This window comes from Drosophila busckii, chromosome 3R (genome assembly GCF_011750605.1).
Source record: "Drosophila busckii strain San Diego stock center, stock number 13000-0081.31 chromosome 3R, ASM1175060v1, whole genome shotgun sequence".
Lineage (NCBI taxonomy): Eukaryota > Metazoa > Arthropoda > Insecta > Diptera > Drosophilidae > Drosophila > Drosophila busckii.
The window spans coordinates 9310975-9330350 of record NC_046607.1 but is presented as its reverse complement, the minus strand read 5'-3'; the positions used below and the strand labels follow the sequence as shown (position 1 = coordinate 9330350).

General features: G+C 40.1%; 2 protein-coding genes across 2 annotated transcripts; one reads left to right on the top strand and one right to left on the bottom strand.

Moving 5' to 3' along the window:
* Positions 1–10093: 10093 nt before the first annotated feature.
* Positions 10094–10736, bottom strand: LOC108601596. Its single transcript, XM_017989496.1, has one exon. The coding sequence runs from the start codon at positions 10734–10736 to the stop codon at positions 10098–10100; it is 639 nt and encodes a 212-aa protein (XP_017844985.1). The 3' UTR covers positions 10094–10097.
* A 2270-nt stretch (positions 10737–13006) lies between these two features.
* LOC108601595 (CG14720) lies at positions 13007–13645 on the top strand. Its single transcript, XM_017989495.1, has one exon. The coding sequence runs from the start codon at positions 13007–13009 to the stop codon at positions 13643–13645; it is 639 nt and encodes a 212-aa protein (XP_017844984.1).
* The last annotated feature ends 5731 nt before the right edge of the window (positions 13646–19376 follow it).

Genomic DNA, 19376 nt, shown 5'->3' with positions numbered 1-19376 from the left:
CCAAAGTAGCACAGGAATCGAGGCCACAAGGTAAGCAAGGAAGCCAACTGCATGGCAAGCTCACTTCAAATTGTTGCGGCAACAAAAATGCAAAAAGAAAAGTTAAGTGAATTGAATGAAAAAGTTTCAAACTGCGAATGCCATAAACTCAAATGCGGTTCATAAGGTTGCGTATACGATGAACCTGAAAGCAACAACAACAACAAGAAGAAGAAGAACGAGACCATTTGAAACATTTGCAAAGGCTGCCACAATTTGAGCTCAAGTTTAAGTAGATTGCGTAATTTGTTTATCGTTCACCGGCTGTTTGCTCATTGTGTGTCAAGAGTCTTTACTTAGTTGATTAGGTTAGCTTGACCGAAAAAAGTTATAACTTAAGCACAAAGTGTTGAATGGCTTTTGATATATTATTTAGTATGCGATAATGCCAGCACGCTTAATTATGTAAAACTGTTGCGCTTAATGCTCAACTTAATGCTCATAAATTAAAAATTAATATGTGTGCATAAATGGCTTCATTTAATTAATTCGCATTGCATGTATTTATTCACCGATTATTTAACAAGCGAACAAAAGATGCATATCAAGCGAATAACTGTTCAGCTGCAGTTGCTACAAAAAAGTTCAACACGTATACGTCATGTTTGCCCTTGTGTGTTGTCATCTTTAATTCAGCTGATGGAGCACTGACACCCACGACTTAAACCATCATATATTTTATACATACGCATACTTACTTACATATATAATTGTGTATGTATGGCCAGTGTTCAACCCACTTAACGTTCTGTTTGTGCCACAAAATAAATGATGCCAAAAATGCTGCAAAACAATTCAAAACGCCTTGCCGCTTAAGCGACTGTCTTTTGCTATTTCCCAGTGCAATTCACTGAAATCCACTCAACTTCACATGCACACATATGACACAAATACAGAGACACACACACACGCGCACACACACACACACACGCGCACACACACACACACACACGCACACACACACACGCACACACACACATATGCGCGCTGGTCACATTGAATGCAACTTTTGCGGTTCATTGTACTTTACGAGCGAATTTTTAGCCGACTGAGCGACTCGCGACTTTGCTCGCCACATTGTTTTGCTCACAATTCGCAGCTTTGCCAACGCTGCCGCCATTTTGTTAGGTTTTTGTCATTGTCGGTCTTACTGTGTCTGCGTCTGCCCTATGTTGCTAAAATACTCTTGCCAAACGGGTACGTGAACAAAGTTAAAGGAAGCGTTCTCCAAAAGAAAGCATCTTTGGTTTAACAGCATCTTGCAGCTCTCAAGCTTGCATATCATAGGTAAAACTTTCATAGCTGTGTGCTTATTATAGAGTGTTTACTAGAAGGTTTTGTTCAGCGCTTGTTTGTGCCATTTTTTTGTGTAGTGCACGTGCATCGAACAATAGTTTGAACCCTGGGGGTTGGTTCAATTGTTTGCCCATAAATAATGGGCAATGTCACAACGCAATGTGGCGACAGTTGGCACTCTTTCGTGTATATCATGTGCTTGTGTGTGTGTGTGTGTCCTTAGATTTGGCTCATGGCTAGTGTGGCTTTAAAGCTGCAACGCGCATTTGCATTGCATACAAAACACGTATACGCCGCATACACCAAAGCACGAGTTGTAAAAAATATTGTCATATTCATATATTGCAAATGACACTACGGGGAGTCTTTGGGTTTTTTGGGCTCCCTCGCTTATTGTCAAATTTTTGTGAATTGCGGTCGCATTAGGCGGCATTAAAACCAAAAGTCTGCCGAAAAACGCTGTTAGCCAACACAACTTTCAAACCACAATTCGTACATGATGCATACAGTTACATGTATTGGTCAACTTATAAGAGTGTGTCCATATGTGTGTGTGTCTGTGTGTGAGGCATGTTGACAGCTGTGCGTGTTGGCCAGCAGTAGTGACCATCACATTAGCGACATTTTGCACTCTGCGGTCATAATTCACTAAAATTAATTGTTGTATCCAAGTTTTGTGCGCCTCACAGGCGTAAAAATAGATGATACATGTTCAAAGCCAAGCTAACGCATAGCGACATTAGTATACTCTTATATTTCTAACGATTTATCAACATATTGGCTACTCCTATTTACTAGCGCTTAGAGCTTGCGCACAAATAAAAAATAAAATCATGGTTCTGTAAGATGTCTAAATTTACTATTACAGCTATAAAGAAGAGTAAATATCAGTTGATTTATTCATATTCATAGCTATCATATAACAACAGCAATTTTCAGACTCTACTTTGATTCATATAATAAAGATCATAGGTAAGTGAAATGCGTGTACTCCCAAGCCAAGTCTAATAAAACTTTCCTCCTAAATGGCAAACATCTTTAAATGGTCTCTAATACTTCATTTTAGATAAATTTATTTGATATTTGTTACTTTTACATTCTCAAAAACAAATTACAGTTATACAAAAACCGATTTTATACTAACACTATAGCAACATTTATAATATACATATATATATGTATATATATGTAATTGTATATATATATATATGTAATTGTAACATTAACATAGGAACATATTGATATGTTACGTATTATTATATCACTACAGCAACCTTTAATAAATATTACGTATACGTTATATGCGTTGCAAATTGAACAGTAAATTAGTTATAGCTCTCTATTAAAGCGTTTGATCAACAATTTGCGCCATTTGTCGTTTCGCAGCGTTTTCTCTCAGGGGTGCTGTTGACAGATAGCCAGACTGCTTGCTGAGTGTTGAAAATTAATCGATTGCCTGTCTATTGTTCCTTCGAAAACTAAATAAAGTTACCAGCGACAATGAATGCCAAGCATTTTCCATGTGAACTGCAATATCTTAATGCAGTTGCCAAGTGACTTTTGGCACAGGTTAAGGCATTTAGGCGTCTTGCCAAGTGCTCAGCATTTTACTTAGCTAAAGACTGCATTTGTATCAAGCTTTAAGAACTTTAAGAACACTTTTTTTTTGAGCGCTACAAAAAGTAACTCAAGCCAAAAATGTTATTTTGATTTAAATTTTTGGGTCCTTTTGCGTAAAGGAAAAAAAATGTGCGCGGGTACGGCTAAAACAAGCAATGTGCTTTGCAAATTATGCAAAACATAATAATAAAATTTAATAAAAATGCCAAGTGGAGAGCTGGCGTTGATTGTGCCAAAGTGGGCGGTGGCATTGGATGGCATTTTAGCTTCACTTGCTTCTTTTATTTTTATTTTTTGCTAATGTTGCAACATTTTATGCAAATTGACGTGTCCGCATTTGTGAGTGGCTCAGTTGCTGGCTTAAGCTTGCTGGCAGCCTGGCCAAAAAGGGCTGCAGCAGCTATTGGCGCTACTAAGTATTTATCAGGTAGTTGTTGATACAGCTGCAGTTGGCCACGCTCAAAGTTGCCTACTTATTTGACAATATTATTGTGGGCTTAAAGCGCTTGGCATTTAAACAAATGCGTTTCCAAATAGGCAAATAAGTACTTTGTAAGCAATTTGTGAGCAGTGAGGGCTGCGTTTGTATCTGTGTGGGAGCTGTAACTCATTTACTACCCATTGACAGACACTCATAAAAATAAGTCAAGAGACAGGCCTCGAAACGACGCCATTCAAATGCTAAGCAGAAGCGAAGCGGCAAAAAGGCAACACAAAATGCGAGCAAAAAAGTTGCAAAAGTTTTGTTTTGTTTTATTCAGTTTTGTGTGGGGTTATAAAATGAAGCGAATGTAGACAAAAGTTTGCGCTATTTGAAAAGTCGGCAAATACGCGTTCCCGACACGCCCATTGAACGCTAAGAGAGTTATGCGCCCAAGAGAGCAGGCCACACTGCACAATGACAATGCACAGTGGTTAAAGTTCTATGGAAAAATTAAAGTTAGCTCAGGCTGTAATGTTTACAAGTCGAGTGTCTGAACGGGCTTTATTCTTGCCTGCATACAAATCAATTAACGTTTTCCAATTCAATCGCATTTCCGCCCTCGCTTTTTATCCATTGTCTGCTAACAAATGCCGACTGTCGGCACGGAAGCAATAAAAACGCCGGTCGCACAATGCGCGCTGCATAAAAAACTGCTTATTACGCTGGCTCTGAAGACAAGGTTTTCTATTTTATTAGTATTTTTTTGGTTAAGCTTCAATTGAAATTAATGAATTTGCTGAAAGGATTGTGTAGCGTTGTTAGCTCTAAGAGCAGCAATAATTCAATATGCATGTCTCTAAGCATTATTTGTTTAACAATTTAACTAGTTAGTCACATTTTGTTTAAAACGAAAAGGCTATACGATTACAAAGCGCGTGTCAGCCTTAATTAACTTAGGGCAGCAAAGGTGCGTAAATGTCTCACACACACACACACACACACGTGCAACACACAGGCAACAGTTGAAAGTAAGCCAATTTCATGCTGGGTCCAGGAGCGGCCAAAAACTGGCATCTATTTCAAACTCAATTAAACACGCCAGAGCAACGAAATGAAGAGGAGAGCTAACTTTAATCCTGCTTTTTACCCACACACACACACACACACACACACACAGTCACAGCTGCTTGTGGGTGTGGCTGTGGCTCCGGGTGTTGCTGCCTTTGCCTAGCAACTGTAAAAAACCGTTTTTCCACTCTTGCGGATTAAGTATACTTATTTAAATGTCAGTTTTATATATTTTTGTTTGAGTGCGCATCTATCGTTTTGCAAAGTTGCTTTACTCCTTGTAGTTGGCTTGCCTTTAAAGTGACACAATTATGCTCAACTAATGCTTATTGGCTTATTTAAATGTTTAGCTTAAACTGGGGACGTGTAATATTAATTTGCATATTATATATTGGGCTCTTATCGTTTTATGCATGGCGATAAGCTCAACAAACTTTTATTTGAGCTCGTTATTCAGTTAATTTTATTGAGAGTACATATGTTGGCAACTTTTATGTCGAATGTGCTTGTATCATACCCTGGTTCCAAATAAAGTTTAAATAACTTTAGATATTCAACAGAAGTGACTCTAACAGAAGTTAACATAAGTTAAACAAGATAAAAGCCGAGTCGATAAAAAGGAATTTAAAAGTGCTCTTTGTTTTAAGTTTGCTTTAACTAACTTGGCTAATATTGTTAGGGAAGTATATAAACTCTGACTATTCTTTGCAGGGTATTTGCAACTTGCTTTTGCTTGATTTGGATTTCGGTCATCTTATACCTAAACACACACAAACACATACACATACATTCACATGTGTGTTATTTGGTAACAGAAGTGCTTATACACGTATGCACCTTTTTTTTTTATTTGGGGTCACTTTTGTGTGCCATCAACTTTTACATTTCAGTTGGACGACTTAACCCTATATGACCATGCATAATTAGATTCTTTTTGTGCGTCATTTTGTGGGCAAATACGCATGCTGGGAAATTGATTTTCTTGCGCCTTAATAAAGCTTATTTAAGATAATTGTAGCTATAACAATTTGCACTTTGCTCTGTTGTCGACTTTTGTCTTCATTTATGGTTTTGTGTACAATTTTTGCTTTCCACTGGCTGTGGTGTGCAGTTTTCAAATTCCAATGCGTTAGAACTTCTGACATGCAACCTGGCACGCCCACAAGCTCTTGTTGATTATTAATTTCCACAATAATGCAGCTGCAGAAAATAAAATACGACGAGCATGAGATATTTGCGCTTGGATACGCATTATTGAAAAATTCTTTATCCTAACAATGCAGCAGCAGCGGCAGCGCAGCAGCAACAGCTGCACTCTAGTTATTGCCAGCATATTTAAAGCCAAGAATTTAAAATAAAATATATGCAATTATTTATTGGCGTTTAGCTCTGTTGAATTTCTTGACATATTAACTTTTATTCTATGCATTGCCACATTAGCGAAATTACGTTAAATAATTTTTTGTTTGAGGCTATAAATTTAACGATGCATTAAGCTAAGCGAGGGAATAAACTGAGCACACGCGGCAAACTTTCAAGTCGCATCCTGGGGCTCTCATCCTGTGCCCTGTCTCTGCCTCTGTCTCTGACGCGTTCGCTGTCTCTGCCCCTGTTGCTGCTATTCCCATTCATTTGCAATCATTTGGCAGTCGCTGCGACTTCGCCAAACCGGAAGCAGCCAGACGCTTGCCAACTTCCGCGGCAACTCAGAGGCCAAAGCCAAAGTCGTTGAGAATTTTAACATTTCAACTTGGCACATTTGGCGAATTATTCAAATTCTTGTCACTGCAATACACAAAAAGCAAAAGACAAGTACAAAAAAAAACACAGTAGAGCACGAGCCAGAAATGTAAGTAAAAAGCAGAACAGCGCCACGAGCTGAGAATAAAAAGACAGCTGGCTGCAAGTACTGCCAAAGATTTATGTCAGCTCACACAAACACACACACATACACAGAAGCTCATGAGATATAAGGCAACTGGCAACAAAGTTAAAAGCACAAATAAAATGTTTGCTCACATTTTTGTAATTTTGGGAAAATTGCTCGTTTATTGCGCTGCCGCGTGTTTGTCTCAATATTCCAGATGAAACTCGTGCCAACAGCCTGCCAGCTGCAAGCGAATAGAGCGAAAAAGAGGGAGAGCAACTTACTTTGCATTCGTTCCACCGAAGCATTGAATAATTAATATTGCGCATACGACGTGTTATCCGCACGTACTGTCGCAAAACTAGAAATATTTGTCGACTGCTGTCACTTTATTATGCTAATCAGCACAGCTAACAAAGTGTGATATTTTATGAGCCTTCTATATGCATTGACCGAACATAAACAGCTTGAAGAAAACTTGATTTTAATTTAAATTAAAGCTGAGTCAATTAGTCAATTGGATCAAATTAACGTTTAAGCATTACTTAAAGAGCAGCTGCCACAGCTCGATGTGTTGAATATGCAATTTCTGACAGTTGCCAAGACTTGGTTTTATATCATTTACGCTTAAGTGCGTTCTATCGAGTTGCATAGCCACACACAAACTGTGGTTAAGGCTTGTAAATTATTTAGCTTCACATAAATCAAAGCTTACAAAAGGCAATTCAAATTACCGTTAAGCAGGGCCAGGCATAAACATAAACAACAACTGTTGAGCGCCCGTTTCGCCATGGCCCACGCCCACTTACACACACATGCCACACACAATAACAAGTGCGGTAGCGACAGCCAATTTGTCAACGCACCGCGTTAATGTCAAACGTTGTGCTTGAGTTGTAACATTTTGTCATTACATCAATGCAGCACAATTACCAACTCGGTTGAGTATGAGTACGAGTGCGAGTGGAGATGGGGATGGGGGTGGGGGAATGCGGTTTAGAGCATTACCTTGTCACGCATGCAAATTTAAGGGAGAGGGGAGGTAGTGAGCTCAACGTCTAGAGCGAGTATTCATTGAGGCAGCTGCAACGGAAATTGATGGCGCAGTTGTCAGGTGAACGGCAAAGTGAAGCAGCAAGAAGTACGACATTGTTGCACTCGCTTTGCATACATGAGAGCATAAGTGTAGAAAGTTTCAAAGTGCAATTTGCAATTTGCTATTGAAAATTTTAAATTAATCTTCCATGCAGCGTATTCGAATTGTATTGATATACTTTGCACACTTGTCGATTACTTTATTGTGGCGGCACTGTTGGCAAGCTCTTCAATCGATAAACAAAATTGAGAGCAATCACTGTTGCTCTTTAAACAACACATTTGCAATTGCAACAAGTTAATAGCCATCATCAATAAAAGTCCAACGCTAATGGCGCGGCATTTATACGGCATTCAAGCTGCTGAGCACTTAATTAACAACAATTTAGCCTCAACATTGCCGACTAACAATTGTTTATTGAATGCGGCGAGTGAAATTGAAGCCCGCCATTGCCATTGCAGCCACTGCGTCAGTTCATTTGTCAATGTCGGATTTTAAAGTGAACCAGCTAAATTTAATAACGTTCGACTCTTTGGCACTTTGTTGCACCCAGTCGGCCCCCGCTTGCCATAGTACGTGCTGTTCGGTTTGGTTTGCTTGCAGGCGCGCTGTGTGCGCCATTGAGCGCCTTTATCTCTCTATGGCTCTTGCTAGTACTTGTACTTGGCTGTGGTTCAAGAAACTCACAAGTGACACTTGCACGAAAGATAAATGCGAACGTAACTTTTGCCATCAAATGTTGCCAATCTATGCGCAGGTCATGCTGCTCCTTCTTCGACGTAGACGTACTGCATTACTTAGGCCTGGACTGCGGCTGCAGTTGGACTTTAGTTTAGGACTAGGTCCACTCAACAGTTAGCATGGGTCAGAGAGCTTCATGCTCATCGACTGTAAAGCGAGAAGTTAAAGTTGGTGGTGGTGTTGTTGTTGTTGCCGTTGTTGAGGAAGTCACATTTACTTACTGATTTATGTGCGCTTCCGTTTTTAGGGTTTTATCTGTTGAATTTTCTCGTCCGTAATCATTTCAAGTCAAAATGTTTTCGAAAGGCGACAGGCAGAGGCTGCTGCAACAATTTTTGCTCTGATGGCCAGCAATCCGACAAAGACTCGTTAATCAATGACAGTGCGTTTATCTTAACGTTTGCCCATAAATTTTCACACTACAAAATTGGCAATCTTTGACAGGCTTCCCAACAGGACGCATTCCTCAGGCCGAAGTATCGTATGTGTGTGTGCGTTAAAATATTGTTGCTGGTAGCCAAAGGATTTTGAGTTTAGTCAGCTATTTGGTAACTGAGCATATGCAAATTATACGGTATGTTGTCCTCGGGGCCATGCTAAAGTTTAATAAACTAAATTTTAACTTTGTGTTTTATTTGTGCAATTTTAGCACAAATTTGCATCTAGTCTAATTGCAAAATAAACATGTAATCGCATTTTCATATACCTAAGTGCTTTGAAAATTATTTAGCACACATGTTTATACACTTGTTGGGCATAACCTACGGCCAACTCTAAATGAGAGGCAAGCGACCAAAGCTGGTCAGCAGAACACAACAGAAAGCCAAAGCCAACCTCATGGACTTAAACCGCAAGCCCAAACTCAAACTCGAACTCAAACTGAAACTCAAACCGAACTCAACTAACTGTTCTTGCCCGGCAGGTTGAATTTAATTTTCATATTGTTATTTTTATGTTGCCAAAGTCCGGCAAAACTTTTGACCAACAAAAGAGCTGAGCAAATGTTGTTGACTGTGTGTGTGTTTGCTTCTTTTTTTTTTGGGTTTCATACAAAATAAACAGCAAATGTTTACATTGAACAAATGAACCCTAAGTGATGATGTTTTGCAAGCAATATTTTGCTTTAATTTATCGTGTGATAAAGCATCAAACAACCTCAGGGGCAAACATGTCGTATGCGCAATGTGTAACAAACAAACAAATCGAGTCGAGTCGATTGGATTGCTACATGCGTTGTCAGGCAGCTAATTAATATTATATTCATTTGATCAACAGCATTGAAATGCCAGCAGCATGTCCTTCCCTAATCCTTCCAAGGCTTCCGTGTATATGTGTGTGTAACAAACAAACGCCTGTTTCCTGTCGCGTTTTATTCAATGCGTGTAATTATTTTACGGCTGTGTGAATTCTGGACATGAACACATGCAAGCAAAGTATTTGAGCGTCATTACAACTTAAACAAGGCAAGATGCCTGGACGTGGACGTGGGCGTGGGAGTGCCTGGGGGCAGTGTACGTGCTTAAGTCGCTCTAATGAGCGCAGACTCTGATATCAATTTGTATTAGGGCGTCTGTAGTCGACACATAATTTATATGAATTGTATTAAATAAGCGTTAGTTTCTGTTTAAACTTAGCTCGACTAAGCTGCATGCCACTGCTATTAGTTTGATTAACTAAAGTACACATTACGCATACGCAATGTGGTCTGCGTGAAATTAATTACAATTGCTACTGATTGCCGTGGTGTGTCAGCTTGCACGTATGCGATAACTAATTAAATTGTTTATCAACTATGTAATTGTCACACCGGGCGTATACGTGATTGCACATTGAAATATACACTCGTGGTTAGATTGTTTATTTTATTTTGTTTACATACTAGCACTCTATAGCCATTCTCGCCTTACCTAGCTTATATCACATTATTAAGGTCATAGCTCGCTTACTTAAGCTGAAACTTGCAGCAATATGCTTATGAGCTCCATGGGAGAGCTGCGGCACTTGCGCGCATAGGCTGCCTCGCAATTGCCACCGCGTTTGCCAAAACGCTCAGCCACCAGATACTCCTTATCCGTCTGCAAGGCCAGCTGATCCGTGGAACTGGATGGCGTTAGTATAATGTGCATCAGCTCGCCCAAAAGGCCGCTCTCATGACTCAACGGCAACACCGCATGCTCGCAAATGACACGCAGCAGGCAACTGCGTCCCGGCAGCTGCATGTTCTCCAGCGCCATTTCAATGCCGCGATAGATGACCCAGCGGTACATGGCGGCCAAATTATACGGCTGATGGTGCTCTCTGTCTGTGATGATTTGTGGCTTGAGATAAACGTGCGTCAGCTCGTACGCCTCCGTGGGTAAAAAGTGCTCCGTTTTGAGAACATAGCCCGAGGTGACAGACTCAAAGGCCAAGTCCTCCACTGGTATGCCAATGCCGCCAATGAACTGCACACGCGTTGGCGCCGTCGCTGGAAACAGCAGCGAGCGGCTCAAGCGTTGCAGATGCTGCCCACCAGCTGCACGCCCATTCAAAGCAATGAGTAACCAAAAGGCAAGTGTGAATCCTACAGCAGTCGTACACGGCATAACGACAACGTGCACTGTACGCTTGAAGCACAAAATAAGAACTGAGCAGCAATTGCAGTTCACTTTCCGTAGAGCGTAGACCGCCCATTGTGTACACAGCCAGGCAGGGCAGGTGAATTCAGTTCAATTAGCATGCAAGCGATAAGCACCTGAATAGACCTTTTATACTTCTGAACCAATTTCAACAGAATCTCCAACAAAGGCCATTCTAAGTAGCTATTCTAAGGCAATAAACAGCTTGTAAGCAAATGTTAAGCGTTTAGTTGACCAAAGAGAAAGCTGGCCAGCTTAAATGGATATAAAAATAGTATAAGCATATATATATATATATATATATATATATAAAAGCTAATTGCTCACAAATGCTTTTCACGCACAGTTTGATGCTGCCATTGATTTAATTTGATTCGATAGATATTGTGTAACAGTTTTAAATGGCATGAAGCAAACGTGTGTTCTATGCTATTGTTGGAGAAGTAAATGACAAAGTTAAGGTACATGTGTGTGGGTGTGTGTGTGTTAAGCAGAGCAAGTGCCTTGGCTGACACTTGCACTAAGTTAAGCAGCTGCTGTTTCTTCATCTTCTGCTTGCTCATAAGCTTAGGCATTAGCAGTTTGCGCGCGCTTGTCCCCGGCACACATTTCAAGCGTTTTGTTTATGTGCCACAGACATTTCCATATAAATATGTATGCGTACACACACACACAAACACACACACATGCATATATATGTACATAAGCCCATCGCTTGTATAATAATTTAACTCATTATGTGAACTTATCGCGCCGCACGCTGCTTGGCTCTTCAACTAAATAAGCATAAGTAAAGCGCACATGCATTTGCCAGACGTCTCAGCTACTTGCTGTTGCAGCCAAAGGATTTATGCCTGGCATGCGCCACAACGAGGCAATTCTAAGACACTATGAGGTCAAGTTGTGGCAACAACAAACACTAGCAAGTACGAGTATGTGCAAATTAACGTTTGCTAAGCATTAAGCATACGTTCCATTAAACGTTTTTAGCCGTTTCCAAGCCATTTGTCAATTACTCTCCTGCTCTCTTGTCAATTGTTTCATTTTTTGTTTTTGTGTATGTGGCAAATTGCTTATTGCATACCACGGTGCGCACAAGCTGGGCAACTTTGTGGTTGCCAACGAGCCGCATAAATTGCTCCACTTGCACTTGCTACAAGCCAAGTTCAATGTGTGGCAGCCACTCAAAAGTTCTTGCCACAATTGCTGTTGTTGCTTTGCTGTGCTGTTGCAGGCAAAGTTGCTATGCGTAAGTTTTGGTATAGATTATTTTGTATTGTGTGCAACTCAAAATTACCTTTGGTTTCTTTAGCTTAAAAGCAGCTGCTGCTTTAATAAATAGCTATTTATATTTAAACTGCTTGCTGCTTAGCTCGTCTAAGCCGACTGAGTAACTGCATTACCAGCTGTTCTCATGCACGCTATATCATCTTTCTTATATACTCTGTAAGCTCGATAGCAAAGGCATGAGCAGCTATAGAAAATCCTAAGCAGAGCTTTAAACAAAACGCTGAGTAAATAAAAGTTGTACACGCTTTTACATCTTCTGCTCTTTAATCTTTCTTCACATTTCCTTTTTCGGGCTGCTGCTGCTGCTGTTGCATGCAACTGCAATTCACTTAACTTACTCAAGTCGTTGTCGGCATAACTTCCGTTCCGCAAATTTATTTTTTCTGCTTCTTTCAACTACAATCTATAGCGTACGGCCAGCTTAGCTCTGCTCTGAGTATCTTAATGCCAATGCTCTTCCATATATTTCCAACAATTTCTGATAAGTATGTCTGCACATTGAAATGTTTTACTTTTGCTTGCGCCAACTGAAGTACTACAAATGTTGCAAGCATATTTACAGTTGTGGCAAGGCAAATCTGTGCCAATGATGTGCACATGTTGCGTAAAGCAGGCTTAGCCTCAAGTATTTATTTAGCTACTTAAACTGCAACAAAGTCTCGCTTAGAAAAGCTTTTGTGCCACTTGTTTTCTCTTTCCCTCTGCTTGAGCCATGCTTTATGTTTTCTATTTACTTCTGTGACAATAACTGTTCTCACACGTCAAGCTCTTAACACCGTCTATGGAATTTGTTGACTTATTCATTCATCAAGTAAATATTATTTGTACAAATAAGTCGTTCTATGGCTTTCATCAGCCGTTAATAGACTTTAGTTAGAACATGTTAACACTGCACAGGTGGCTTTCATGCTTCAGTTCTTGTTTAGACTGATCGGAAGCAACACGTTATGCACCTAGCAGTCGCATTGCCCTTTCTGTGTTTCATTGCACTTACAGTGGGCATGGTCAGCAATGGCGCAGACCATCTAAAGCGGCTCACGCGTTCACTACTGTTGCCCTCGCTGGACAAAGAGACAGCACCGTTGCTGACATTTCTGGCCGGCTTTGGTATACCGCTGGAGGACTCGCCCTATGAGTATGTCATCTCCGGTTATGTCATGAGAATGCAGTACTTTCTGCCCTACAGTGCAGAGCAGCTGAGCGAGGTTTACTTCAAGCCACAGCCCATAACAAGTAGAAAAAGCAGCGCTAAGCGCAATTTGGGTTGCGTATACCGTTGGATCTTTTATCGCGGCATTGAAATGATACTAGAGGACATGCACTTGCCTGGACACAGCTGTCTGCTGCGCATCATCTGTGAGCATGCAGCACTGCCCTTGAGTCACGAAAGTGGTTTACTCGGCGAGCTGCTGAGCATTGTGCTCACGCCCTCCAGCTCCGTTGACCAGCTGCTGAAACAGCAGCACAGCGAGTATTTGGTGGCGGAACGTTTTGGAAAGCGCGGTGGCAGCTGTGAGCGCGCTTATGGTAAGCTATGTCAGAAGTCGCCCATGGAACTGATAAGCGTGTTGTTAGCTCATGATTAGCTGACTGCCAGCAAATTTGATAATGTGATATAACTTAGGCAATAAACAAATTAACTTTCATAGTCATAAAGCCAATGCATATCAAATTATTGCAGCAGCTGAGTTCAGCTCAGATTTAAACGCCCACTGGAGAGCCCATTAATTATACAGCTAAGCCTAAGCCTCAACACTTTCGTCCAGTGCACTAGCCAACAATGCTGCGGACTTATGTTGGCTAAAGGCAAAGCAATTAAATTGTAGCCATGAATAGACACACAGATACAGATACATATGCATAGCTTTAAGCACACGCAGACTAAATGTGCTACTGGATAATAATTTCTGTATGTGGCGTATCCTTGAGCTTAAATGCGCTGCTCATTTATCACACAATTCTTGTTTGCCTCTCTCACACTTGCTCTCTGGCATTTGCACTTGAGTTCGCAAACAAGTCGACGCAAAATTAATATGCGAAAATAAATTATCAAGCCAAATGAGCAGCGAATGCTCCCCACCCAAAAAAAAAAAAAAAAAGAAGAAGAAGAAGCTTGCAGCGCAGTTGCCTGGCCAACAAAATAAAGCGAAACGAGATGGAATGAAACAGCAGCAATGGTGAGGCGAGGCGAGCATTCCATTTGCACACGCATGTTTGACCACATGGAATGCGCTTGGTAGAGAGTGGGGGGTGCTGGTGGGGTAGTTAGTCTTTTCAGCTTCATCAGGCACCGTATTAAACATCATTTGTTATGCCATTTTTACGCACAGAGCAACAGCAACAGCTACAATAACAACTACAGCAACGTCAGCAACTAACTGGTCAGTCAGTTGGTCCAAGGAGCAGAGCAGCAGCTTTAAGGAGCCGGACACCCAACAGAGCTTCACTATGAACACACACACACAAAAGTCAGCGAGACTAGCAAACACACTTCAAATAAATAAATTGTAACCCTATACAAAAAGTTAAACTACTTTGAGTAAGCGTAGAGCAAATTACAAACATGCTCAAGCACATATAGTAGTATTTTGTAGGGTAATTGAAAGTTGGTCAAGTGTAAAGCAAGTTACAATGGAAATATCTTTCTCTCTGTCCCACTTTCGAACTTACTTTAGGTTAGGTTTGGCTGCACAGGCTTTGGCCCTATTATGAGACGTGTTCAACGGCTTGAAAGGCGATAAAAATTCAACTAGATTCGCATTTGGACAGCTGCTTAGAAACTTTTATTAGCAAGTCAGCTTTAAAGAGGCCTGCTTATCAGTTTAGAAACTGACATAACATTACGTTGTAGAAAATTCTCAGTACACATGCTCAGCCTTGGGATTATCTGCAGAGTGTTTCGTAATGAGCCTAATTTGAGCGCATTCAGTTGGAAAATTAAAAATTAAATTGCCTTGTCTCGCCTGTTATTCCAACAGTCAAGGTATGATGTATAAAATGGAAAATATTATAACAATCTGCTGTAATAAATCTCATTAGCGTGACACAGACACAAACAAACGCACAAAATAAAATGTTTATTGCTGAAAGTGCCGCTTGTGCTTGACGGAGCTCAATTTGTTTTCGAAAAATGAAAAATAGCCCCAATAGTAGGCGGTACTTCTGAAACAGATTATAATTTAATTTTGATTTGATTTAAACATGTCGATAGGATTATAACTTTAAAAAAAAAAAATTGAATTTGCTGACCATAAAGTTGAATGCAAATGAAGTTCATTTAAATTGGAATTTGTGATATTATTGACCCGAACAAATTTCATTTTAGTGACAAACTATTTGAATATATACGATTTGCATAAAATTTGTAACAACTCTCAGTGCTTTATAATCAAATACGCATTGCCTAGCTTGCATATTGATACTTTTTGAGAGTTGGAGACTGAGGGGGTAAGAGAGGTGTGTATGTCTGATTTTGCCCTAAGCGAAATGCATGTTTGAAATTGTATTTTATCGGTTGCCAGATGCTTGGCAACAAATACGTACTGTAAATACACACAATAACCGGAAAGCAATTGCTTCACACCATTGAATGCTGCTGAAATATTAGCCTCGTTTATTCGGAGCCAGTGCGCCCAGCAGCTAACGATTGGGAGGGGACAGTCAAGGTGCAAAGGCAAGGCACTTGCTAGCAGACTTGCTACTCGAATTTTCTGCTTTCAATTTTTATTTTTTACTCACTGATTGAATATGGCCAGACACGCGGGAGCCAGCTAAGGGCCCAGTATGTATTTATTGCAAATTTCGCGCACGAATTGCCAGAATAAATATTTAAATTCTCTCTTTCCTTTAGCTACAGTTCTTTAGACTTTATTTGCACACATTCGATTAGTTAGCATAAGCCTGCGTCCTAACTTAAATACCAGCCACTGAGCTATTTTCGTGAAGTTGCGAAATCCGAGCTAAGCCAAGTTCAACTTTATTTTTAGACTGTGTCATGCTGTGTAAGAATTTAAGTCGTGCGTTTAGTTAGTTGCCAAGTTTATTAAAGCGTTTGCCATGACGACCAGCTATCAATCATCGACTGCTGAGCAATATGAAACATCAAAGAAATTGGACAAGCCACAAACCAATCAACATCCTTAGCCACCAGTTCAACATTTAGGCAGCTCGTCATTCCAACATAATTGCTCAAAAGCAAAATAGCCAAAAAATAAACCACAGACTCTTAAGGCTTATCAAGTGCTAAATATCCTACAAAAATACGAATATCGCTTAATTTAAAAATAAATTTCGTTATAATTATTAAATATTCAGAAATCTTCGTTAACTTTCAATAAATGCGAAACTACTATCCTCGATCGCCAACTCCACAAACAATCAAAATCAATGTGTACTGAATAGTTTGGTCAACGATTTTCAGTTATAAAACAGTTAGTGGTAATAAATAAATTATTATTCTAATATTTTCAACTACGGTACTTAATAGAAGCTGTTCTGAGTGCCAAGCACTGGTTGATACTTTATGCTTCATTGAGTTGTTGCAATTACTCTAAGCAGCATTAAAAACATATCAAAGTGTTAGGATTTGAGCCTCTTAAAATGAAGCCCATAACAAACTGCCCAACGCATACTCCTTGTGCTGTATCTGGCTCCAATTAGAGTTCTGCTGATTTGGCGTACTTAGCAAACGGCATGTGTCGACACGCTTCGCTTGCTCCTCCGTCTATCCAGTGTATATGTGTGTGAGGGTGTGTGGGTGTGCATGTGTATGTCCGAGGCGTGGTTGTGGGCGTGAACTGTGGCTGATTCGGTTTGGCTCAATAGGCAATGCCTGTTGTTGAAAACCCATTAAGATCATGCTCCATTAATTGAGTAGCACTAATGAAAACGCCGGGCGAGGCTGGACCATATGTACTGCTAACTGGGCGTAATAAATGGGAGGGGCTGCTGTCAAAATTGTGCATGTACCAAATGGTTTTTGGCTGCTGCTGCTGCTGTTGCCGTCGGCCTAACAAATTAAGTTACACTAGCAAAACGCCAAACGAATCGTGGCTAGAAAGCAAAATAAAAGGAAAAAAGCCAAATCCGCCTAAAACCGGCGCACATAGAATTGAACAGAGCAGAGCAGGAGGCAATGTGCCAAAAAAAATGTTTTTTGTGCTACAGAGAGAATAAAATATGCATGGCTATGTTATGGAGCTCAATTGCTTTGTCGCTAGTTGGAAGACCCTTGGCAATTGGATGGGAATAGGATCGTAATTGTAATTAGCGTCAAAACGAATCAGCAGCAACGCCAGCACCATCACCCGCACCCGCAGCAGCAACAGCAACAGCAACAGCAAAAGGAATTCATTTGATGAAGGACGCTGTCGCTGAACTTTGACTGTGGGTGTTAAAATTGGCACAGTGCTTAAATGGGTTAGCACAAGAGATAAAGCGCATAAATAATCAAGTGTGAATAGCAATTATAATACAGATAATTTTGTGGCAGAAAAAACAAACGGCGAGGGCTGTGTTGCTATTTAAACTTTAAATAGCAGCCAATTGCTTTAAGTGAGCACTCACTTAAAATTCAAAGCGTTGCTTAAATAACGACTAATCTAGACGTTAAAATCTATTTCTATCGCGTAGAGCTTTGGCTGTTGTATAACAATGGGGGATTAAAATGAAGTTGGTTTGCCGCACTTAACCAAACCGCAATAAATCAAAACACCTGGCGGTATGCTGGATCCCAAGGCAATAGCATCAAAAAAACAGCAACATTGCCGCAACAGCAGCAAGAACTGAGAACAAAGCGAAAGCAAAAACTTCAACAGCAAACGGTTAGAGTCGTGGTGAAGAAGGCAAGCGCATAAAAGGCTAAGTAAGTAACAGGTCGAGGTTAACAACAGCAGCAGCAGTAGCAGCAGCAACAACAACAAAATGCTCGCGACACTTGATAAATAAATATGGTACAACAACAACAGGTGTGCAAAGTAAAAAATATATATTGCCTACTTTGAGGCGCTGAGTTGATACAAACAATGCTGCGTATGCGTAATGTGAGCGAGTAGCATTTGTTAACTGCATTTTGTGTGTGTGTATGTGTGTGTGTGTGGAGCAACAAAAACCCAAATGAAAGCATCAAAAGTGAAAAACTTTCAAGCTGTAAAGTTTGTTTGGCAAAAGTTGCTGCCTTTATTTGTAGGTTATCTCACACCTATTGTGGTTGCAGTTGCTCAGTGCGAACTGCAGTTAAAAACTTGCAGCCCGCAATTCAATTAAAACTTCAATGTAACGCACGTATACACAGCCACGGCCACACACACAAACAAACACACACACACACACACACACACACACACACACAGGCAGACCCTCAGACAGACAGATAGACAAACAGAGGGAGAGCATCATCTTAAACAACATTTGGTGTCTTAGGCTCCCAGCTGTGCCCATGTAAACAAAACGCTGCCAAAAGAGCAGCAAATCCTTACACAACAATAGCAAGCCGGTATATCCTTTGACTGTCACTAGTGCAATTCAAATTTTATCCGCGCAGTCGCACACGTTGCCAATTGTAAACAGCAGCCGACTATAAAAGCGGCTGGCCAAAACATTTTGGCCATCAGTTGTCTAGCGGCGCGCTCGATGCATTCGACAAACTCGCAGTTGTGACTTTCCCGAACAAAAACTTTAGTTGGCATAACTTGTGGGACTCGTCGTATCCATAAAAAACTTTCAACTGTGTGTCCATGACAACCAATTGAGTCGTTGACTATTAGCTGCAGTGTGAGCATCGCAACAAAAACTATCGTGTGTAATATAAATTCGTTTTCGGTTTGCTAATTAAAATTTTTACAAACTGTAATTAGTTTTTGTTTGCGGTTTTTGTGTAAGAATTTAATTAGCTGCCAATTATTGAAATTAAAGCAGTGCGCTTTATGTATATACATATGAAGCATATACATATCCACATTAAAACAATATTTGATATCTAGTTTTTTGTTCAATTTTAGTTTGATATCTAGTTTTTTGTTCACTTTTAGTTTGAAACTCGTTAAGTGCTTTTGTCACAATTTTCATTTGTATCTAATTAAGACAACGCAATTAAAAACTAATTGCAAAATGTTTCAGTTATTTAGTTTCGTGCTTTCAAATTAAATTCAATTTGGAAACTTTCTGTTTATTATATTTTCTATGAATTAAATTACACAAAGGCCAACTAACATAGAATAAGCTTTAATTATACTCGTTGAAAACACTTCAAGTGCAGAACAACTAATTTGTAAATTTTCAATTCAAGTGAAAGCGAGGACCGTGACATAAAAACTAACT